General features: G+C 39.4%; 2 protein-coding genes across 4 annotated transcripts in view; one reads left to right on the top strand and one right to left on the bottom strand.

The window, feature by feature from the left end:
• Nucleotides 1-233: 233 nt before the first annotated feature.
• Nucleotides 234-18,605, bottom strand: itgb8 (integrin, beta 8). Its single transcript, XM_077549356.1, has 16 exons — nt 18,129-18,605; nt 16,684-16,769; nt 15,386-15,557; nt 14,412-14,518; nt 13,855-13,994; nt 12,669-12,834; nt 10,102-10,260; nt 9,930-10,025; nt 8,959-9,051; nt 8,429-8,569; nt 5,905-6,313; nt 5,573-5,795; nt 5,393-5,499; nt 4,579-4,686; nt 3,197-3,360; nt 234-1,513 (listed from the first exon to the last, which is right to left on the bottom strand). Exons 1-16 carry the CDS (start codon nt 18,211-18,213, stop codon nt 1,391-1,393), a joined length of 2,379 nt encoding a protein of 792 aa, XP_077405482.1. The 5' UTR covers nt 18,214-18,605; the 3' UTR covers nt 234-1,390.
• tmem196 (transmembrane protein 196) overlaps nt 7,146-25,109 on the top strand; it is a 31,410-nt gene continuing 13,446 nt past the window's right edge. Inside the window, exons 1-7 of one of the 3 annotated variants that reach the window (XM_077549359.1) lie at nt 7,146-7,221; nt 9,773-9,851; nt 9,962-10,030; nt 10,124-10,277; nt 10,360-10,445; nt 13,215-13,302; nt 13,861-14,022. The gene's annotated coding sequence lies outside the window, so the exon portion shown is untranslated. Of the gene's footprint in view, nt 7,362-9,772; nt 9,852-9,961; nt 10,031-10,123; nt 10,278-10,359; nt 10,446-12,166; nt 12,266-13,214; nt 13,303-13,860; nt 14,023-25,109 lie in introns of those variants that run through there. The other 2 variants (XM_077549358.1, XM_077549360.1) reach the window with 2 other exon arrangements.

Below are 25,109 nucleotides of genomic sequence, written 5' to 3' on the forward strand. Positions count from 1 at the left end.
ATTGTCCTGAAAATGATTTCTTCTATACAAATAATGTATCTTTCCTCGTAGTGACGTAAAGCGATTCAATGTACTTCCACTAGATGGCAGAATGTACATAAATAACCTGTGAAACATTTTAGACAGTAGTACTTAGGGTTTTGCTCTCCAGCACGTGTTCAGATCACAAACATGCATTTACAGCAAAACGATTATATTTTTCTCGCCACATTGTACACATATAAACTAGTAACTACACTTTTGAAAAATCTTTTATTGTGATAGAAAGACATGCTACACATCAAGTCACAGAAACAGAAGTGCTGCTGTTACTTCAATGAGATGATTCACTTATTGCTGATCTTTGACTTTTTCTTTTTTTGACAGAAACCAACATTGCAATTCAAGTTGACTCACTTAGATCTCAAGAAAATACATTACAATAAATAGTTCCTGGCTTAACAGGGCAAAAAAAAGATAAAGCAGCTATTGCAGTAAACATCAACGCCTCAAATTAAAATCACGAAAGGAAAAGGACTGGAAAGTCATTTAGTGCAGGATGAGAGGAGTGGAAGAACTCTTCCACTTTGGATCTCAGTACCTTTCGAGCTTAGCTTGGGTATGTACCAAGTAATCAAAAGTAAAAAGTCATCAGTCCAGTTCAGTTGGTTGTGGCAGATGGCCAACATACAGCAAGCGCACTTCTTATTTGAGGTCACATGTTCATGCCTGTGATGATATAATTCCCGGTGAATGTTACACTTTTATTATTATTCCAGTGGATTTGTTACCGCACCCTTAATGCCCAAATGTAGCATAAAAATGTTATTTCAATCCCACTGAAAAGCTCCCATGCCCTGTAATGAAGGGAGACCTCAGTAGTATAATGCAAAATAAGTGCAAGTCTAAACAGATTGACAACTTAAAATCACATGAAACACCTCTGATAGGGGAGGGGGGGGGGACAATGTAGTTGATCCGTTAAACAATGTAACCTCTACAAATACAATATGAATCAATGAAAAACAAATACTTAACACTAAATAGAAAATAATAGTCACAAGTACACGTTATAAATTAACCCAAACAGCATTAACGTTGGAAAAAAAGTCGTACCTCAAATTGGCCACAAGGGGGCAGTCTGTCCGAGCCATAATATTTGGAGCGCTTTCAACTTGAATAGAAGCCCTCACGCACACATACAAACAAACACGCATAAATTAGAGTGGTAATGACTGCATGATCACTTTTGTAGAAGACTTAGTGCTACAACACAGGGAGTTTGGAGGGCTTGTGCTCTTTTCTTTTCTTTTTTGCTGGGATAACCAAAATACTGTACTGGCCATCTTAGTCCCCAAAGTCTTGTCTAACTCATCACAATAGAATGTGTCCCGTTGCCCCCCAAACCAAATCACTGCCAGGGTTCACCAAGGGGCATCTTGACGTGAACGGTCATCTCCACCGAGTGGTCAGGCGGTCGATCTCGTCTGTAAGTTACCGTCTTGTCGTTGCTTGTTGGGATGTAGGATAATTCCTGAAGGGTGATTGGGAAAATACAGGTTACATACACGAACGTGTATAACAAACGTGGCTGCTCTTTATCGACTATGTCAGGGGTCAGCAACCTTTACTGTCAAAAGAGCCATTTTTAAGCCAAATAAATAACCAAAAATGTGTCTGGAGCCGCAAAACCTTTGAACATTTTGATGAACGAAACACTGTGTTGGTGTTAGTTTAATCTACCGAGGGCTTAAGAACTAATTAGAGCTGCTCCATAACAGAAAATATGCATCCAATACTTTGAGATTCATTTTCTTCGAGCTTTCGTCTTCTGTTTTTAAGATTATTATTATTTATGTATTTATTTATTTTAAATTTGCCAGACTTAGTTTTTCATACATTTTTAGAGTTTTCTGAAACTTCTGACATTTTTGGCAATTTTATGCACATATTATGGGATTTCTTCTTTTGTTTGTAGACATTTTTGAGTTACTTTTTTGAACATTTTCATTTTTGTTTAAAAAAAAAAAAGAGAAGAATTTTCTGACTTTTTTGTTGCTGCAATTTTGTGTACATTTTATGGTAATACTTAGTTTTTCATACATTTTTAGACTTTTCTGAAACTTCTGACATTTTTGGCAATTTTATGCACATATTATGGGATTTCTTCTTTTGTTTGTAGACATTTTTGAGTTACTTTTTTGAACATTTTCATTTTTGTTTAAAAAAAAAAAAAAAGAGAAGAATTTTCTGACTTTTTTGTTGCTGCAATTTTGTGTACATTTTATGGTAATACTATATTTTCCTTCTTCCTTTTTGGACATTTCATGGTTACTTTTTGGACATTTTAAGGTATTTAAAAAAACTTTTTCATCTACCTTTCGTCTCTTTTTTAGACAACTTGGACTTTCTGTTTGGACAATTTTTTTTTAAAATCTAATTGTTAATTCATTGAAATTATATTGTATGTAAAAATTAAATAAATATGTAAAAAAAAAAAAAATTACTTCTACAATTTTTTTTAGAGATCCACAGCGAGCCACAGAAGAGGGACAAAAGAGCCACAGGTTGTAAACCCTCACTACTGTCTTCCTCTACTGTATAACATTTCTACACACTAGTAGAACAATGACATGTTCCCAATTCTGCAACTAATGCATTGTAACTAATACTAGTAGTGTGCATATGTACACTAGTGCACAATTTTGCCTCACTAGTAACGTCTTGTTATGCTAATGCATATAGTCGACTAGTGCGGCCAGCCAGGCTTATATAAAGCACTGGGGGAAACTATTACTAGTACTATTACTTTTTCTTCTGCCTTGTAATTTCTGACAGTCTGGATACCCTGTTTAGTTTGCTGCCTCCCACAGTTCAGTCTTGGTATTGCAACAAAACATCTGCAATTTTTGTTATGTGACTGCTGTGCTGGTCTTTTTGAATACACCACAAACATTAAGAGAAGTAAGCGAACGTGCCATTTTTTTGTGAACTAGTGTAAGTCAAAGAAGACCAAAACAACGTTGACACGCTCCCCCTCCATTTTCTCAGCAGTTCCGTAAATCACACGAGGTTGCGTATCCCAACACTGTGTTTACTAAAGCTGGGAGGCAAGCGGAAATGTAAAAGACAGATGTACGCAAGTCTGTTGCCTCGCTCAAATCCGGACAGAAGAAGTACAATGTCAGGTTGTGTTAACCCCTCATGGTGAGCTTACCTTGCCAGTGCAGTTATATTCTCCATCCTTACGGGCATCTCCTGGCGTCCAGCCTCGTTTTTGCAGAAGCAGCCTGGACACGGCCACAACCACCAGCCCGCACAGAACCGTCAGTGCGCTCACACTTAGGAAGGTCCCAATCAGCCGACCTCTACTGGCACATTCTGTGGACACAGGTGTCATTCAAAGTTGAATTCTTAATTGAATACATATTTATGTCTTAAACTTTGTTAACTCATTCACCTCCATTGACGGCTATAAATGTCAAAAAATTATTTTAACTATTTCTATTAGTTTAATTTTTTCCCCCACTTTTGTTAACAATTGTATGAAACCTTGAAATTTTTTTTACTGTACATTTAGAACAGATATTAAATTTGTGATTAATCGCAAGTTAACTCGTGAAATCATGCAATTAATTACGATTAAAAACTTTAATCGCTTGATGCCCCAAATTTTTAATAATCCTTTTTTTTTATTCATTCACTGCCATTGACGGTTATAAACTTCAACAATTAATTTGAACTATTTCTATAAGTTAAAAAAAAAAATCCACTTTTGTTAACAAGATTATGAAAACCTAGAATTTTTTTTATTGTACATTTAAAACAGATGTAAAAATTGTGATTAATCGTGAGTTAACTAGTGAAGTCATGCGATTAATAACAATTAAAAAAATTGATTCGCCTCTTGCCTTTAATTTTTAACTTTTTGTTTTTTTAAATGAATTTATGGCAGTAAATGAGTTAATAAATGCGCCTGAATTTCCTCGTAGGCGATAAAGTTTTTAGAATCTAAAACAGGCGAATTGTAAATTTGTGCAGGTTGACTGTACCGCGTTGCAGAAAGGACGATACGCACATGCACGCAAAGCGCGCTCTGAATAGTTGGCTATTAGCCGTGTCTCTGCTGGGACCATGTGTAGATGACAGCCTCACGGCCCAAAACAAAGAGCCCAAAGACATTTAGGAACAGGGTTGCCATGGAGACCTGGCTCCGGCTCTACCCGGGAGGAGTAGGCGTCAGCAGTGTCCCGTCGGGTTGAGGGGATAAGGGCCGATGGAGGGAAAATGCACAATGAGCAGTTTTGTTCCAAAACTGCAGCGGGGATGAACTGTAACACTTGGATGTGCAACGTGTGTGAAAGTGTAAACCCGAGCGTGTGTAGTTCAAATTGCGCACGCGTGCGTGCGTGTTTTTGTAAAGTGAGTCGAGAAAAAGAGGTGGGAAGCGGAGGCAAATGTAAAATACAGCTGCAACACTGACGGCAGGCTTGCTGACTCAAATGCACCAGGGTGCAGTTGACCTGCGATAGTAGTATTGCTGGAGTGAGGGCACGTGCTTGTGTGTTGTTGTGTTTGTGTACATGTGTTTGTGTGTACCTGCTCTTGTGCTAATGTGAAGCTGGTTCCGTCCAGACTCTGAGCTTGTTTGAAACCAATAGCGACAGTTGTCACTACTCATGTACATGCATTGAATCCACTTGCTCCCTGTTTGACAGAAAGATAATAGATAATTTATGTGTAAACATCGTCGTTAAAATCAAAACAGTAGGCTAATTTGTTGTGTATAAATATATATAGTATGTGTCCCCTCTAGTCTAAGTACGTTATTCTGATTAATATTGTGTTTCTGGAATATGAATTAGCAGCATATCCACTCGTTTTTATCCATCTCAGGGGGCGGCCATTTTGTCACTTGCTGTCAACTGAAGATGACATCGACAAGTTGCTCAGGTAACGACCAATCACAGCACAGCTGTTTTCTGAGTCTGGTCATGTGACGATCGCAAGCTGAGCCGGGATTGGTTGTTCCTCGAGCAACAATTTTCAGTCGACTACAAGTGACAAAATGGCCGCCACCTGAGATGGATGAAAAGTGGTGGATTTTGCTGTTTAATTCATATTCCACAAATGCAATTATATAGATGCAATCTTTCTGGTAATATACTGCCCCCTTGTGGCAAGCCATTTGAGCATTTATTCAATATCCATTGAACACCACAGTGGCTAAAACTATTAGCAGGAAATAGCCGGCCAGTAGAACTTCTTCATATGCTCATTACATGTTCCATAAAACATACTACCTTTCACAGTCATAATTAATATAGCATAGATGCTAAAATGGCTAGCCATAGCCCCTTACTAATGTGGAATTGGAAATGCCAAACAATAACATTAGCCAAAAGAGCTGTACCTGACATCATATCACTGATGTAAACGACGTCTGAATCGCAAGTGCGGTTGCAGTGTCCCGCCTCATGTTGTTTGAGACCATGAGCCATGTGACAGTCGACACACTTCCTGAAAGAGACGGCTGCGTGAACATACAGGCAGTTACCCATCATGCTTTGTGGTAGCAAACAAAATCAAGTACCAGTTGGATTGGCAGGAGCTTTGACAAGCAGGACATCTCTCGCAGAGGTCTCCGGAGTATCTGTGATTGTCACACACACACTGGCCGCACACACACGTGCCTCGTCCACTGCACAGCGAGCCATCAGGTGATTGGCAGGTCGCCGTGGATACGGGACAACTGCAGCTATCACCTGTCCAGTTGTCCTCGCACACACATTCACCCAACACACACATGCCTCGTCCTGATGGAAACAAACAGAAGGAAGACCATTTTTACAAATGTTTGTATAAGTATTGATTTTTAACGTGCAGTTCTGTATTTAGAATTAAGGGTATCTATCAAAAACGTACCCCCACACGGCAGCCCGTCTTTATAAGAACAGGAGAAGTCATCACTCTCGCAGTATTTCCCATAGATTGTGCCAAGTCTACTGTTCTCACACACACACCTCCCGCATTCACACACTCCACGGCCGCTACAGTCCACATTTGAGCCTTCCGCTCTGCAATTCCAGTTTGATTCATTAACAAGTCCCCGATGTGGTTTCTGCTCCCGACCGGTGCTATGTATATTCCCCGCACATGGTGACCGGCCGCTCTCGTGGCAGTGTCCTGTTGACCCACAACCACACTGACATTTTGAGTGGATCCGAACAGTGGTGGATTCGTTGTAGCCCACGGGGCGAACCATCACTTGAATGTCTTCATCTGCACCGTGGTCAGGACAGGAGTGCAGGCCAATGGTGATGTTGAAGTAGACCTGTGTTAGGTAAAAAAAAAAAAAAAACGTATCAGCAGGAGTGTGGTTTTTGAGTCTGGACCACATGGACAAATTAAGTTCATCATTGGTTCACATCTGGCGTAGGTGCAAGTTAATCTGTTAGTAGGTAGGCTAGCATCTAGCATTCATGTCTTTGACCGAGTGACAGCGATACCCCTTGGAAAATCGTTATTTTTCGGGACGTTTAAATAAATTCCTGTAATTACCGGTAGATCAGCCAGAATTGACAAACTAATGACGAATCATGTAAATGACCATTGGAATGGGCAGATCAGGCTGCAAAAAAACATTATGTGAACGTTTCATGAAAATATCTGAAGAATTAAGACAATTGAAGATTTTTGCGATGAAAAAAAATGTCAACAAAGATGTTAATTGCCCCTCATTTACAAAATTCAAAAATGAATAACTTGTCAATTAAGTGATCTTGGTTTCATTTGGAAAGTGTGTTTCATGCATTTTGAAACTTTTGCTAACATACCAAATACGGTAATTGGCCAATTTCTCGCTGGCTAACTTGCTAGCTAGCTAGCTAGCTAATCAGCTAGACAAGCTTACAACCCACTAAAATGCCACAATACCAAAACAGCTCAGTGTCATTTTTTACATTTCCAAGTGCTATTTATTTTATGTTATTTAGGCTACCATAATGTGCTGGTATACAAAGAATTGTGGATATATAACTAGCAGGAAGTATGCGCTCAAATGAACTGAAGCATGTGAGCCACTAGCTGAAAATGATGTGCCACCCTAGTGGTTAAATTTCGCCGAAAAGTCTCTTTGTCCAAGTGAGGACGAGCCCACCGCCTATCAAGAGGCTGTTAGCTGGTGAGCTAGCTCCAGCCACTAGCTTTCCTTCAGAAGGCTGTTACCTCGTGAGCTAGCTGGTGAGTTAGCTCCATCCACTAGCTTTCCTCTAGAAGGCTGTTAGCGTGTGAGCTAGCTTTCCTCCAGAAGGCTGTTAGCTTGTGAGCTAGCTCCAGCCACTAATTTTCCCCCGGAAGGCTGTTAGCTTGTGAGCTAGTGGGTAAGATAGAAATTTCGCTTTCCTCCACAAGGCTGTTAGCTGGTGAGCTAGTAGCTCCGGGTTTTTACAGTGTCAAAATTCGAAGATACATTTTTTACATTACATTACAGTGGCTTTAAATTATGTTGTGTTGTTTGTAAGGCTGTGGGAGACAAATGTATGACTAGTGGGATTAGTGAAATTTGTAACCTTCCCAGAGTTTCTTTCCTTCATTGTTGGCCGCTTTTCCCCTAAATGTAGAAGGCTTAAGGGGGGGAAAGTGAGGTTGAGCCAAAAATAGCATCTTTGTTGCCCCAGTTGATAAGGACATTTAGAAGCTGAAGGCTATTGAAATGCCATCGTCTGTTAAGCTTTTATGTGTGCGAGTTGAAAAGGTTTGAGTCTTGATAAAGGGGACATTAAGTTCAACTTTAAAGCAAATTTTAAAAAGAAAATGCAGCACGTTTGCCAATGAGACTCCTGCAAAGGAAACATTTTGTCTTCACTTATCAAAGTCATTTAATAGGCGTACACTGTTGATATTAATTAGTGTGGAAAAGTATGCACATATTTCATTTTATTTTTATCGCTATGCTGATAACGAGTGGGTACTTTCCATAATTCATTTTCTCCATCCGTGGATTAAAGGTCTGAACTACTGAGGCATGAATCAGTGGGAGGAAAGGAGACTCATGAGGAGATTATGTAGTGAAAAGAAAGCAAAAGGACAAAACAAAGACATTGGTTAGCATAACTGTGAATGTCACTCAATTTTTTTCCCATAGGACTGTGTAATAATGTTAAACAATTCTGCAGTTTGGCAGTATATTCTAAGCAGGTACAAAATGGCTTATTTCCAAATACCCATATTTCAAACAAACAAGTAATGAAATCACAAGGGATTTTTTTTTTGTGTGTGTGTGTGTGTGTGTGTGTGCATTTAATACAGCGTTTAGTCTAATCCGCTCAACTTGGATTATTTTCCCAATCTTTCATGATGTGTATGTGTGTTGAAAGCATTCTAGTACTACTAAATAAGAATCTGAATGACAATTGAAACTCTACTGTGCTAGTGTTTACAGCTTTACCGTCTGATTAGGTTGCACCCCCAAGCAGCTCTGCTCTTTTAAAGTTGCACCTTCAGGACAGATGGGGGACACGGACGTCCAGTACCTGCTGAATGCCTTGTCATCCACTGACACAGATAATGTCACTTCTGTCAACAAGCTCTAGAAATAGAAAATAAAAATAAAAATGGAATTAGACGATGAACTTGAGGGGCGGTCCGATGGCTATTACAATAGCCGCTTCTGTTCAAATTCAGCTGCTTGTGTGTGTGTGCGAGCGTGCACCCAGATCTGTGGATTCGGACAATTCTTGAACCAAACAATGAAGTGCTGTGCTGGAAGTGAGATTATAGGCCAGACTGCAGCTAAATGAACAAACCACCAGTCACACACAAACATAAATGCACAATTACACACACACGCACGCACTAGTCTGTTTAAATAGTCACACTGCTGCGGTCTCTTTTCCAACCTGGTCCTTTTATTGTCATTGGAAGTTTGAACACAGAGAAGAGAGGGAAGTGTAGAAAAATAAAATAAGTAGAGTGTACCTTATAGGAGTCCACAACTAGATCGATGAGGTTTGGAGACTGGAAGAAGCCTATTTTCCCCAGGTAGGAGCCAGGTAGCAACCGCACTAACTCCTACAGGTAGAACATATTGCAGAAACACTTGTATCACAACCTATCCAAAACAACATTTTAGTTTTCAGCACAGGTGGGAAACGTACTCACATTCTGTTCTTGTAACTTGTAAAAATGAAAGTCAACTCCTTAAGTAAAAAGTACTGTACAGAGATATGTAAAAAACAAAAAAACAACACCTCTTCTCTGACAAAAAAAGCCACCCAAGAACCTAGCTTGCTAGCTAGCTAGTTAGCAACGTTTCAACCTTTATGCCATAAAAACTAGCAAAGATAGCTAAAATTAGCTAATGCTAACAACTGAAAATGTAGACTTTTGAATGTTCTTTCTTCATAATTGGCAGAGTATTTTTGAGCACCATAACCTCGTGTTTTTTAGGGTTCAGTAGTCAACATCTACTGTATAACATTTCTCTTCAATACTTCCAAAACCAATAACTAAATCCCCCAAGATCTTTTTTAAGGTTGTGTCATCAACCGTCGAGGCTAAAAACTGTAACATTTTGACAAAATAGGCAACAGAGTAGAGATGTCTGTTTTCAAATGTAGGGAGTGAAAGTAAAAAAAAAAAAAAGAGTATCTAAGTATTTGTGTTTTGTTACATTTCCACCACTTGTTATTAGTGGCAGTTTGAAAATTCTTATGTGAGTTATTTTTATGATGTAAGGGACACATTAACAGTCTTTACTGTTACCTTAATAACCCCCCCCCCCCTCCTCCAGTGGTAAGCACTTTGCACTCATTCACCTGGTGACTAATGATGGAGAAGACTACCATATAAGCTACAGTACACACCGAATAGTAAGTGCAAGTTATGGAACACTATTAAAAATATATATATTTAAATGTGTTTGATGCTTTTTGTGACCTGAATATTACCTCGTACCACTGGTACTGTTGTTTCTCCACAGCAAATATGGAGTAAATGTGGTTTTCCAGCAGTTTGTCAAACAACTGGCCCAAACTTGGATGGTCCTAAGGTAGAATGTCAAGAGAGTCAACGTCAATTTGTTTTAAAACCGATATGAAGTGCACTTAATCATCTTCTCACCATCCTGGTGCTCCCCGTGTAGACGTTATTTTCCAGGTGGCACCGGCCATCGTGCGGAATGACAATTCCTGCCAGTCGGCTGTCCAAGGCGAGGTGAGAAGGCTGGTCGGTCATCAGGAGCAACAGACGTTTGGCCTCCGGACGCCAACCCACAGCTCTCTGAAATGGAGACAAAGGTAAGTGGCAATAAAATCCGCATACTTTCCCTCCGGCAGAAAGGCTGCATTTTCATCATTGTAATGTTGTTTTTGTTTGCAGAATTGCACTGAAACTACTTCAACCATTTCTGCATAATTTGGTGGAGTTGTCGGGAAAGAAAGAATTTGAAGTGGAGTCAGCTGAAGGTGAGGAATGTATTTTTATTGCCACTTTTGTTGTTAGCATGACATAGATATTGACATTTTTGAAATAATTTCTTAGATTTTGTGGTGTGTACAATTCGCCACAGTAATTGTTGCAATAAAAAAAACCTATTGAATTCATATTTATTATTTTCAATTGTACACAGAATATTTTATTTTTTTTTCAAATTTACACGGTATGTTTTCAAGGTGGTGTACTGTATGTATTCGCCCATTAATTTCTCTCGAGCTCACTTGTCAGCAACACAACATAAAGAGTAATGTGGAAAATGTAAGTACATAACATAACACATGTGGTAAGATACTCCAATTTCAAACATCACACTCTGAGCTCTTTTAGCTCTCAAGGAAAAAAAAAATCTCCCACTAGTCACAACCCCCCCTGTTTATGTCTGTGTCATAGACTGTGGGAGAAAAGGGGGTCTGTGTGTATATTTAACGAAAGTCAGCAAGCTAATAAGATAGGCATGACATAATGGAGAGTCTATTTGTGGAGCCATGAGTGCCGTGGTGTTTCCCTGCAGTCTGGTTACTCAGGCCCCCCTGCATGGCATGACTCAAAGCCCCCCTGCAGTCAACGTGTAAACTTACTGCCACTGTGAGAGTGTGTCAGTCACAGTCATGGCCGTCATTTCTTGGGATTCCAGTGATGCTATCTGACGCTGAGTCAGAAAGCCACTATTCTACCGCAAGAAAGGGCTCCCTTTAACCATTGAAATTTTTACTGGCTCATATTTATTGAACTATTAAAAATAAGTGGGTTCCAACACCGGTAATTAAAGTTGAAATTAAAAGGTAAACAAATGTAGTCAGAGACGTGCTGGAAGGTTTTAAACCTGGAACAGCAGTGGCAATCTAACAAATTTATATACATTAATAAAAAAAATGTTGTGTTTATTTTAACACACTCGCTGCATATAAATAACCCAGCAGTGGCTCTGTTCATTTTTGACCCAGTGCTGGGTTAGCCATCCTACAATTTGGGTTACTTTTGACCAGTTTTAAGAGCTGAGGCGGAAACTAACTGTATTACAAGTTTAGATAATCACAACAAATTACAAACTAATCTGATGAGCGTTTAATGGCAATTTTCATGTTAAAGCAGTGCTTCTCAATAATTTTTTTCTTAAAAGAAAAAAATATTTTGTGCCCCCAACTCGCTGCCTCGATTATAAATAATATCATTTGTCTATAAAATTGCTGTAAACTAGCCTCACTGATCTGAATATATGACTGGATAGCCGATAGCCCATACATGCCAGTGCAAGCTGTTGAAGCGACAGGGCGGCCATCTTGTTCCTCCCATCTCGCGAGCAGACTACTGTATAAACTATACGGTATACGTACAGATTAGAAATATACAGCTCGTAGGCAGTTAGTATAGGACCAGGGGCGGGGTGTTCACTATTTTTTAACAAGTAAAAAAAAAATAGAAACATATAAGAAAAATAACACGTGGACAGTATGTGCTGCTTTGAAGACCGCCTTTTTCTTTTATCACTCGGTTTCTTAGACCCCAATATTAGATTTGGCAGAGACATCTTTTGTTGAATTACGGTAATAATCCTTTAATATAAAATATAAACGTTTCCTCCTGTAAACATCCATCCATCATTAAGCATATAATTTATACATGTATTTAAGGCAAGTTGTAAAGTGTGCCATCTCAAATGTTCTCCAATTTCGATACTGTAAATGTGTAGGATCGTATGCTGAGAAACGTTTCTTGGGAGGAGCAATATGGCGGCCTCGCGGCTTCACAAGTCTTGGCGTATCCGCTATCCAGTAATATATTCAGATCAGTGAGTAGCCTACACTTCAGCAGAAGAACTAATACGCTTTGTGCATGCGCTGACAATGAGAGCGTCACTGCCACCTACTGTAGTGGATGTACAATTACACTTTTTTTTCCTAATATGGCAACAACAGCAAAAAGTTTGTCTTTTCTTCTACTCTGGTTCTCTGGTTGACCAAAAACAAAACAAAAAAACTTTCTTTTTTTTCTTTTTTTAACTTTACCCTGTCAGCTCCAGCTGGATGGATACAATTTGACAATTCTAAAGATTTATTTTTTTTTTAGGTCGGCATTGTGTGGATTCTTAACAATGTCTACTGTTAATATAAATCGGGTGGACATATAAAAACTGATAATCCAACAACAACCCCACAAGGATGCCTTGGAGGAGGTATCTAGGACTCACAAACCTGGCACACAGTAGCTTGCAGCATTGCGTCCAGGCCTCCCTCAGGTGTATCCATGTTACCCGAGATGCGTTGGCGTTTGATCACACGTGTGAACTCGCTCATATTTCCAGTCATGCTTAAGACGTGATGGAAGCCGTGGGCGGGACGGCAGCGGATCTCGTAGTCGCTGGTGGAAAAAGCCCGATACAGAAACCGTTATTGATTGTCGCATTCACAGTCAAAAGCCTCTTGTTTGTGTCTCCCACACAGAACAATGGTGAATCCAAAAATGCAAAGTCACACTGAGTCATATGGCAAATTCCCAGACTTCAGTTTGTTAGTTGTCTTCCTGCTTTGGTCTAAAAATATATATGCAATTAAGTTAGTGAGTATGGCTGCCTCACAGTTCTAAGGTTGCGGGTTTGAATCTCGACTCCTGCCTTCCAAAACATTTGTCGATATGTGCTCTGTGATTGGCTGGCGATCATGGCTTCACCTTTCCTCAACATCTTATCTAAGAGAGCTCTTAGTGCCTAATCATGCCACTTGAACTTTTTTTTCCCTCAGATCTACTCGTGCTTCCCAGAATCTTCAAAAGCAGACTGAAAGGCAGGGACTTCAGCTATTAGGCTTCGTCTCATCTTCATGATATACAGTACGTATTTATATCTATTTATACCTCAGAGCAGATGTCGAACCTTCTTTTTTTGATGAAAAATGTCTGGCTCGGGCTTGTGACCTGAATCATCTTTTAGTTATGCTGCCCTTCCATAGAACTCGACTACTGGGGGTATTTTCCCATGAGGCACTAATATCCTCCTCGTCATCTCTAACATCTCATTTCACATTACTATAACTTGTATCTCTCGCTTTGATTTATTCATAGGTATGGTAATTAGTCTTAATGTGAATATTAATATATTAGTCTATATGTTCACTAGCAATCATCCTGTTGATAGGTACATTACAAGTTCATGTCATTATTTACTAGAGAGGCAGAAACCCCATATTAAGTTTTACTTGTACTCTTCCATTTATGTACAAATGAGCACAAGCTAACTTCTCTTGTACGTGAATTACTGCTATCAAAACAAAATTTCACACGCTTTGCACAGGCTGCCGTGAAATATGTTAGAGACTATTTCAAGACACCTGTTGGAATATTATTTTAATATGCTACTCCAATCATCAAATGATTTTTTCGAACCTGCAGGGGTTGTTGATCTTGGTTGGATGCACGTTAATGTAAGGCGACACCGGCTTGTCCACAAAGGAGCCGAAACCGAGCCAAAGGTCTGAGGAGTACTCCGTCATACGCAGAGACAGAGCTACACCCACCGTCTTGAGCTGTGAAGTGGGCAGAGGAAAATGTGAGGTAAGAAATGCATACGTGATGAGGGCAAGGTTTATTTACATCCTGAAAACGTGCTTATATATTTATACTTTCTACATGCCCCAGCCTTCACACTCTGCTTCTTTTGACTCGTTAAATATTCTTTTGAATCTCTTCACTCTTTACTTTAAGGCCCATTTCAGTCAAAAGTTCAAAATGAATGAAAGAGGGAATTAATTTAATAGAGCATGCCGGATTCAAATATTCATATCCTGTCTGAAATGATTAGAAAACTGTTTTGGTTAAGAAAGACATTTAGAGCTCTTATTGTGGAGGCAAAAATTAATCTCAGCGGTAATTCTTAAAACCCCCATGAAGGTCTTTCTCATATGATTCATGTCCATAAAGGCTCAGGTAGTTGAAACACTTACGTGATCGAGATTTTCTTGCATGGATGCGGATACGTCTACCAGGTAGTAAAGATCCACCGGATACCGCGGCAGCTGCTTTACAGCAACAATGAAGCTAGCCTCTGAACCTATAGCACACACGTTGACACACAAGAAGGGATATCAACAGTTCATCTTCACATGAGAGTTTTGAGAGTTTATTTACTCAACTGCTAATGGGATATGCATCAATAAATACTCTATTGGGGAGATGGATGGAAGGAGAGGGGGGGGGGGGGGGTAAACCCTTCAATTAACTCCTACCTAGCAAATACCAACATGACTGAGCAATAAAAAAGCAGACCAGTAAGGAAAATAATGTGTTGGTTACTTGGTTTTGAGTGGTACAAGGTAAGAAATTTTTCACATATCCTGGTGAAAGTAAGAGAGAGAGGGAGAGAGCTGGCTCGTTAGTTAGCTATTGTGCTAGCTAGGGAGCTTGCTAACTAGCTAGCAAAGATGGATAGATAGATATTGTGCTAGATGGATAGCTATTGTGCTGGATGGAGGGAGGGAGAGAGAGAGAGAGAGAAAGAGAGAGATAGAGAGAGAGAGAGATAGCTTGTTAGTTAGCTATTGTGCTAGCTACCTAGCTAGATGGATAGATAGAGAGCGTATGTTTATTCATCAAGATGAATTGTCACACTACCAATATTCAAAACAGTACATTAGGGTAATAAATAGAAACAACGAGCAAAGTAAAAACAAATACCAAGAGCACCAGTGAAGAAGAATTAATTATGCTAGAGTATTTTTTGTACACCAAATGCAATGTGTGACAGAAAAAATTAGCAATCTATTTAAGGTTGGTGATTGTTCATCTTATGTGGATAACCCACATGGTGACTAATTGGGGCATGGTGTTTATTAGGTGGACGGCCACAAGTTCAAGAAATCCATCAATTTCATTTAGTTGACAACACTGTATATGATATTTAAATCTAGCTTCAGCCTACCTGGTGTGAGTGTGACGCTGATGTCTCGCGGGGACACTTGCGTACTACTGACGGTGGTGTTTACGTCCACTTTGACGTCCGATTTCTCTATAAACTCCGGTCCGCAGCCTCTTTTGAGCAGGTTCACCTGTAGATCGCAGCGATGGCCAGCACCCGTTCCCTCCAGAAAATCCTGAAGTCAAATAGTAATAGTAAAATCGAATATCTTGAATAAGAATCAGGAAAACAGTTTGCAATGAAATAGGAACATGGACCTGTGATAAGTCCCCTAAAAATTCTTATGTTTAAGGTTCCTTTCTTGTAAGATGTGATGGACTTTTCTGTGCTTGCTATATAATTTGACCACCATAACAGTCATCAGACCTAACAAAGCAGCAGTTTAATGCCTTGTAGCTTTGGAATGGATTAGTGGCCTTTGCTCTTTTGGTCAGAGTGAAGGAGCCAAACAAACATAGTGGAAGAACAGCAGTCATGTAAGCATTTTGGACCATTTCTTTCCTTACTTTGTCACATTTGAAAAAAATATATCACTATAAATCAACTCGTAAAATTTGAAGTCGAAGTTGAGAGAATTAATTGCTAGGAAGGGCCACAGTCGAACTCTAACAAGTTCCACACATATATTACATTATAGTTGTATTAAAAAAAAAAAAAGCTTAGTTAGAGATCTTAATGAACTGACTTGTAATTGTAAATTCACTGACCAGCAGGACTTTGCATGCATGAATAATAATAGCTGTGCTCAATGTTAAGCTGACATTGCGGACGCTGATTTATTTAGACGTGCTGAGCATGCGTCCATTTGAAGAACTTTTTCTCAATGACAATGTGTGTTTAAATACTTGAACCCGTCAGTGAGCACTACCCGGTGATGCTAGAAAAGGTCAAGGTTCACGTGGTGTGGACGGTGTAGTCTAGCTAGTATGTTGGTAGATGTATTAGTTCCCAAACAGCCTGTCGTGTTTGGACCTTTTTTTTTTTTTTTGGTAACTTCCTCAAGGCCGGGCAGTGATCCTGGGTGGACGCTTTATGAGACAGAACTCCCAGGCAGACGCACACGATTGCAGCGATGACTAGACTAAACATATGGGTCAAATGTGGCTTTGCCTCCGCTGCTGCTATGTGAGAAAGAATAGAAATGGAATGGAAACATTCGCATACACACAAGGGCAGCTTTAAACATCATGCTCACATCTGCGGATGGTATGAAAGCAAAACAAGTGCATCATCCGAGGAATGCCAGAGACTCACTTCGAAGTGTGCGCTATTTTTATTTATTTATTTGACAGGTTCCATACCTCCTTGAAGCACCACGAACACTGTGGTCCACGTCTGAGGCACTCTTTGCAAGACGTAATCAGAGCAGATGGGCACACGTTGTCACCTGCGGGGGAAGATGGTGACAAAAGAAGAAAAAGAGCGAATTAGCATATGAATCGGTAGCATGTGTCATCACGTATTGCAGCAGTGGATCCTGGCAGGATATTTAAAGATCTCATTTTTATGATGGAAGCACCACTTACGATATCATCTCACGAGCCACTTCGCTATGCGTCAGGCTGTGGGAAAGCAGTTAATTGTGGGAACGGGTGCTGCAATAGGCCGCATGAGTCAATCAACTCACGTTTGTAAAGGAGGCACTAACGCAAAGCAAAGCAAATGCAGTTGTAATATTTCTCGGGTGAGTAAAGGTGGCATTAATGATTCATTCAGTTGAAGGATCTGCTGAGATCACTTTTTTTTTTTTTTCAAGAGCCTGTGAGCTCACAGAGGGGAATGTAGGCCAGAGAATAGCTGCAGGTTGTTCTGAACGTGGCAAAAGTGGCATTATGATCCAATTAGCTCAACATTTAACTGGCAGCAGTAAATTATTATTTTTTAAACCAGCTTTGCAGGAAAATATGAGGTCTGGCTGTTTTTTTTTTGTTTTTTTTGCCGTCAGCGTATTAGCTTTCTAGGAGTAACCTCTTGTTTCTTGTTTTGTTTTCTGTGTAGTCACCGATACCGATACAAGGTAGCAGTACCACTAATACTTTTGATACGTAAAATTTCCAAGAAAAAAACTGTCCGATAATTTTAAAGAGAGCCATATCCTTTTCCCTTAATATTGCATGAAATTAATGGCAATTTTCTGTTCTTCTAATTTCTAGTTCTGTCGTAAAACAGCCACAATATCAGCGGTCATCACGAGTACCGATACCTAGAAATAAGGTTAGGTATCAGCCCGATAATGACATCGGGTATCGGTACTCGCCCATCCCTAATATAAAATGTTCATTGCATCATGTATTCATCTTGTAGCAGTGTAAGGTTTCGGTTTCTTCAAAAACATCCAATTATGAATATCGCAACAAAAGTGAGCAGACCCCATTTCTTTCTCTCTCTCTCTCTCTCAATCACATTTTGCTACAAAAATATAGCATCCAATACAATACAAAAATCAGTTAAAATAAATAATTTATTATAAACGTTTAATCAATTTCACCATATATTTATTTTTTCAAAAAGCCTAAATTTATTTAAAAAATGAAAAATACAATTAAAGTAAAGCTAAATATGGCATGGTAAAAGAAACAGAGTTTAAATTAAAAATAATTCCGCCCCTCACCCCCCTTACCACCACAACAAAAATTACTCTTATGACTGTGGGTTCAAATGATGCTGCACAGGAACACCATGAGACAGAATGTAGGTTAATTGCAAATATATAATTATAATTGGACTCTAATGACGCTCCACTAACCCGAATGGGAGGTTCCAGCGCAGAGAGCCACTATGAGCAGGAGACACAGAGGGACGCTGCCATATGTTAATGGCCAGGAAGTCATATTATCCACGCCGGGTGGGTGACCAGACCGAGCTGGGAGGCTGCGTGGACTCACTGGTGGGAGTCTGGAGACCGGGGACCGTGCGTCCGCCGCCTCGCCAACAAAAGCCGGGAATGGCGCGCCGAACCGCGGAGCATTGTTCCTCAGCCAATAACCCTCTAATCCCGGGGAGGTATTCACATCCTCCGGTTCCAATCAGCTTAGAGGCGCGCTCCCCCGCGCACCACCGCCAGGAGGGCAGGTAGAGAAACGGCTTTTGTGCGGCAACGGTAACCCCCCGCGCCCAACCCCTCTCCATCCACGCACTCCGTTCACGATCGTGCCGGGGCTGCCGTCCACTCGCTGACCCAAAATAAGTGGACCAGCATGCTGACTGAACATGCTGCACAGGGAGCGAGTTATAGTCGCTGAACTGACTCAGGTAGGCGGTGCCATGGCAACCAGAAAGAGCGAGGCAACGGGAGAGAGAGTTGCAAATCAGTTTCGATCATTTCGTCGTGACGTCACGCGTACTTGAAAAACTACGAATGCAACGCTTGTAAACAAAGGGAGAACTTTGAGAAAACAGGCATGGCTTGTTCATCCCTAGTAAACAATCATAAAAGGACTGGAAAATTGACTTTAATATCACTCAGTTTTTTAAATTAGTTTTAAAGAATACATTTTTTAAATGTGAAAGTTTTAGCTAGCATGCTAACCGTATGTTTTGCCGAAATTTATAAGAACAACTAGTGTTGTATGTGTGCCTTTAAGGGGTGTGGCTTAGTGAATGACATGGCCTATATCTGCTAGCAAGTGTTTGACTGAAAGTGTATTGGTGCTGGGGCTCTCCTTGCCCACTTGCAAGGGCATTAGAGTACCTTATTTGCTTCATTTGTTCACTTGACTCGAGCTGGGGTCTATCTGAGGCTTGTCCTAAAAATTTTAGCTTGCAGCACAATTATAACCTTTTTTTCCCCTCCAAATTATAGTTTTACGGTTTTACCCCTCTCACATGCTTTGAATAAATTTAAATGTTTTAAAATTCTATTTTATTGTTTTCTTTTGCACTTTTTCATGCTTTCACTAGCACTTTCCTACAAAAAAGTGGCCAAGTGTGCTTGCTTTAAGCTTTTTGTCACTTCAAGTTAAAGATTACTCTAAAACTAACACATCAAACAAATGAGAATTGCACATTGTGTATTTAAACACCAAAATGTACAATTTCATGGAATGAAATTCCACTAGCTTAATGCTAACGTATACAAAATTGAAATTCCATAGACAGGTTAGCGGAAACAACTGCTATTTTAAACACAATGAGCAGAAAACATAGTTTATAAATCACGTTAGGTTAGAATATCTTATAATGGATTGTCCATGTTTAACACAACAGGGGAGTGTACAGGAGCAATGCGGTGCACTGCAGTTGAACTATGACCTCAAATTGAACACTTGTGTTTATATTGCTTCTTCTGGGAGCCATTTAAGCGGCGCAAGCGCTCCTGTGTGTGTGTGTTTGAGGATGTGTGTGGATGTTGGGGATCCAACACGGCGTAGTGGGGGTCAATCAAAGCTGCGCTCTCGTCAAGGGGTTCACATGCTGGTGCTAAAGTAGTAGGAGGAACGTTTTTTTTTTTTTTGTCCATTGTGCGCGGATTCCAATGACATGGAGTAACCTTCGCTGGCCGCTCTCCTGAGCGGGGGCCAAAAATGTCCTAAACAAGCAGGAGAACAGCAGCTGTGCGCCGACAAAAGACACAATCCCGAGTCCGCCATCTTTGGTATGATCGGATGCGTGTCTCCCAGATAAAAGAGTCATGTTGTGATTGGCCGGCTGCCCAAATTGCGATTGTGAGCGTGCCAACAGTCCCGATCAATATGCAGCGGTAAAGCCCACACACTCACACAGGTCTCTTATCTGATCTGTTTGACCCAATCGGTTGTTCACAAGCCTGGAGCTGGGCCCGCGATGTCCTCATTCATTCATTAGCATAATTTGTCAAAGAGGAATTTGAAGGTGGGGGTGGTGCCATTCTTGCTACCCGGCGCAGTCACTCTCAATTATGGTAATGATGCAAACGCACACCGTGCTGCGTTTACTTGAGTGAAAATGGGAATGTTTTATTTGGCAGTTTGACGACAAGCCTTCTCAAAATGCATAAACAAGTGATAATGCTGCACTTTGCGTGGAGGGTCAGCAGTTGGGGATGTCACTTTGTTAAGAAACACTCGTTGGCTTTCTTCTTATCCCAAACCTTTTGTTGATCATATTTTGTTGGCGTACAATTAAACTTATGTAAGTTGGACAATGGAAATAATGCTTTATGTGGCAAATATATTACGTGCTGTACTTAAAAGGGCAGTTTTCAAATTCAACAACACAGTATAAAGTTTTGTTCGGTATAAGTCTGACAGTTAGGGTATGCTTAATACAGTTTTTTTCCCCCAGACCGATAGCATTACTAGTACTCAACTCTTGAGCATTTACCGATACTAAGTACCGATACCACTATTACTTTAGATACATAACATTTTCTAGAACCCCCCCCCCCCAATGCTAGATAATTTTGGAGGAAGACCCAGATATGGGTGGTACAAAAGTAGGTATATAGTTATAAAAATGAAAGAAATGTGCCAAATACTTATTACAAATAATAATAATAATACAATTTTAAAAAACTACTGTCATTTTTTATTTTTTTATTGTAATAAAAACATCTAAAATAATAATTAAAAAGTCCTATACTGGGGGTTGCAAAAGTAGATATACCGTTATTAAAAAAACAACAACTAAAACACACATACACATTGAAAATAATGTGTATATATGTGTGAAAATGTGCACAATACTTATTACAATTTTTTTTTTTAAATCTTTAAAAAAAAAATACATGTATTTTGAAGTATTGTACGTCTTTCTCTTTTTGTAACTGTATACCCACTTTTGCACACCCCTGTATATCCCAATATAGTATTTTTGTGTAAAATTACATGAAATTAATCATTTTCAATTTTTCTAAATTCTAGGTAAACGGCCGCAAGCGGGCAATACCAGTATCGACCTCTGTCGCGAGTACTGATACCACGCAATAAGGCGGGATATCGGCCTGATAACTGTCAGAATTGTCATCTAAACGACCGATTTTCAGTTCAAACGAACAGTGTGTAAACCGTCTCTAAAATCCAGATTCCAAGCCCTTCTCATAAACTTCCCCAGCCGGATCATGTTTGTCTTCCCGGGTTAGGGTGGTCAAAATATGGAAACTTGATAATGGACTCTTGTGTAAACACACCCCTGACCTTGTCAATACTGGTCAACATCAGTATGTCGGAGGTAGATCCTTGTCATAATCATGACACTAAACACTCTTCTACCAATATATCCTGCCTCCATCTTTCGAGCCCACGCATCCCCCCCCCTTTTTGGTCCGCTCCCCCCTTTTGTTTGTGTTAGCAGTCGGCTAAGCTTTCCCTCACGCTGGTCTGGTCTCATCATTCTCTTGTCGCGCACACTCAGTACACGCACGCACACAAACATCAGTTAGCATCCGCATTTGTAGCACGTCTCCCCAGCTAGCACCTGCCCACCTTCTCTTTCCATCTCCCCCGCTTCAAAGTTGACTCCCCTCAATGATTTTCTCTCTGAACTATCTCCCACGCTCTTTTCAACCGCGATCTAGATACGCTGACGGGAGGACAAAGTTGAGGTTAGAGGTTAGATGGGAGTAAAGCAGGGATTCCCATCCATGCATAAAGCCACAGCAGCCTGCCCATGTGAGCATAGTGAGAGTTTGTCATGAAGTGTCAAGTACAGAGGACATTTCAAGAGATTACCTAGTTATAACTTTTGCCAAAAAACACACATAATAAAAATAAAAAAGGACAAATCTAGTGGTAAATGGAGTTGTATAGGACTTTTGAAAACATGTCTAGATGTACCAAGGCTGTATGCGACCAACACGCTAACGCAGCCGCGTTAATTTATGGAAAGGTTTTAGGTTTTTCCCCCCAACTTTTAAAATAACTTACTTTAAACAGGAGGATCCTTTGCCGTACAATTGCCAATGGGTAAGAATGCAGAGTTTTAAATCCATGTGTGTCATCTATCCACGCCGCGTCTGTCGTACTAGCTAGCTTGCATTAAGCTAACCTATTTGTCTTTCTAGTCTAGCGTCTATGTTGAATTGAGTTAAGAAGTTTAATTAAAGTAGTGCTTTTGTCACAATCTCATGTCATATTCTGGCATTTATAAAGATATTCAATACTTAATAAAAACTTAACCATTGACCATTTTTGGCTCTGACTCAAAGCCACACACAACTATTACGATGTAAACATTCAAACCACAATATAAATTGTGTAAGTATTCAAACATGACAAACTGCTTTAAATGTGAGTCTCTGCATGCATTTAGAATTTTTTTCCAAGGTTACATTAGCAATTCCTTTGTTGTGCATACACAGGGACATTGTCTCATGAACAGCCTACAGGTCACTTCACTATTTTAAATGTCACAGTGGGAACGTGAAACCAAATCTCACAATACCTAATTATTTCATCTGAATGAAGAACATGAAAAGATCCACTTAAAAAAAAAGAGAGTTTAAGAAGGATTATTTTTCATTTATTTGGAAGTATTCAAATAAACAGGATAAAATGGGGTGTATCATGAATGAATGAACTCTGGAAAATTGTAGGGGAAGGATTGCAAAAGTTCTCTTTAGTGAAAAAATGTGTCAATGCACAATTGCGAGGAATTCAGGAATGGAATTCAGTGATGCCCATGACCACTAATCTAGCAGCTCATAGCTCTGCATTGTAAACAGAAATAAGCGCCTAAAGTCTTTGTTTCCACACTGACATCCTTTACTTGCCGTCTGAATTTATATACACTCCCCTGCGAGACTCATTCTTTTTTTTATGTGGACTAATAACATTAGTGTTTGACATCAAAACTTGAACTTGTGTGTTTTGGGGTCATTAGCAGATCTTTTCTGTCTCCATATGTTAAATTTTCCGTCACTGTGGTAAAGGTGTTTGACTCATTAGTCTAATTTGTCTCTGTACTGTTTGGGAAAAATTCCAGACTGGCCTTTTCACAATTCTTGCAAATGAGGGCCTCTTGTGTGTTGCCGCTAATGTCCCTAACAGGTGTTTTAGGGTCTTTCTTTAAAGCTCTCAAAATGTTTCTGTTGTCAGCGGCTGTTCATTTCCATGGTTGAACTGCCTGTTACATATTACACCTGTGGTTTCTTTCTTTTTCAGGACTCTCCAAATGGTTATACTGGCTATTGTCAATGTTCATGCAATGGAGCTGATTGTTTTTTTCATCTTTTCTCAGCATGAAAATTGCTGTTTTTTTTTACTCCTAGACAGCTCTCTGGTTTTCACATTGTTAACCCTTTAATTAGTTTAAATGTCAATTTATTGATAAAAAAAAAAATAAATCAATGAAATTTGAGAACACTGAATATAACTAGGGTCAATTGACATCACAATGTGATAGAATACAATTTTTAAATTGTAAAGGCTGCATTTTCAAAGCAAAAAGAACAGCCTTTGCTTCAACTCGGTTATGTATATTTTATTCAGTCATTTTGTTGTGTGTTGATAAGTGCAGTGCTCAAGATGTGCAGTCCACGTTTCCATATCAAAGTTTCATGAAACATGAATAGTTTAAATGATAAAGCCACAAATTAGTTTTCATTGTTGTAATCTGATTTATGACTTGTTGATTTATGTTTACGCCACACTCGTTGGGTAGAATTTTATGAAGATGTCATAATGATCACTTGAAAGACTGCAAGTCAAGTGTTTAGTAAGTTAAAAACACAAATTGAAGTTAGATAAAGTAAATTAAGTTTTTGTAGTTTGTATTTTTTTTTTTAGAAGCATGTCTCCGGTTTGTGAGCGCAGAGCACTACCAGTGAGCTAAAAATCGGGTCCACCGGCACAACTCAACTTATTGAATGAATTTTTTTGTTTGTTTCATGTTATCTATCTACCAATAATACCTTTACAGTCAATGTATTCAGCACCCCTGGCCTAACCTATAAGACCAAAACATTTATATATAATACATTTGATCTTGTTTATTTTTTATACAGATTAATTTATTGCTTGAGTTAGAAAAGAGAGCAAAAACTGATCGCAAATTCAATTGTAATCGCAATATTGAGGGGGGGAAAAATGCCAATTACATTATTTTTCAAAATTATTCAGCCAAAATTGGACACACCTTTTCAACAAAACATACCTGTCGGTCACATGTTTGAATTTTTTCACTCTCGTGAAAAAAAGAGTGGGTTCAAAGCAACTTCAAATTTGTGAATCAGATCCAGCTGCAAACCACGGGGAATAAAATCTGAAATATTGCTCTCTTGCCTCATTTACTTCTTTTGATGTCAAATCTAAACATTATAATCTTGCAGCAAAAATGAATCCTTCAGCTTCACTGTTCCAATATTTTGGGACTGGGTTGTATGCACATGGCATACCATGAAGTAGAATGTATGCGCAATAAATCCACAGCTGCTGGGCGAAAAGCGAAAAAGCCTCAACTTTATTGCTAATTCCTAGCAACTGATAAAATATATCATAAATACCTCAGGATGTTATTGCGCTTTAGTTCTGCATTAATGCTCATAAAATGTGTCCACTTGTTCCTTTAAAATTTTGATTTGTCGCACCCTTGTTCCTCTTCACCTATATTAAAACCCCAGTAAAATAAATACCGCATCCAATAGTTGCAAAGCCCAAGAGTTGTTATCCACTTAAATACACCCCCTACCTTAACAGGCTGCTGTTTGTACAAGTGCTTTTCCACATTAAAACCACAATACCTTGAACTTGCGGATGTTACCTCATCAGTCAAGTGTCAAGGTTAATACACGAATATGATACATTATTATTTC

The sequence above is a fragment of the Vanacampus margaritifer genome, chromosome 17, assembly GCF_051991255.1.
Source record: "Vanacampus margaritifer isolate UIUO_Vmar chromosome 17, RoL_Vmar_1.0, whole genome shotgun sequence".
NCBI lineage: Eukaryota > Metazoa > Chordata > Actinopteri > Syngnathiformes > Syngnathidae > Vanacampus > Vanacampus margaritifer.

Bases quoted from the DNA above. Each gene is read 5' to 3' on its own strand.
- itgb8 (XM_077549356.1), bottom strand. From the start codon at position 18,213: ATGACTTCCTGGCCATTAACATATGGCAGCGTCCCTCTGTGTCTCCTG. The intron at 6,314-8,428 runs GTAAAGCTGTAA...TACCTAACACAG, and splicing joins GGGTGCAACCTAATCAGACG to GTCTACTTCAACATCACCAT. The intron at 1,514-3,196 runs GTAAGCTCACCA...ATCACCCTTCAG, and splicing joins AATATAACTGCACTGGCAAG to GAATTATCCTACATCCCAAC.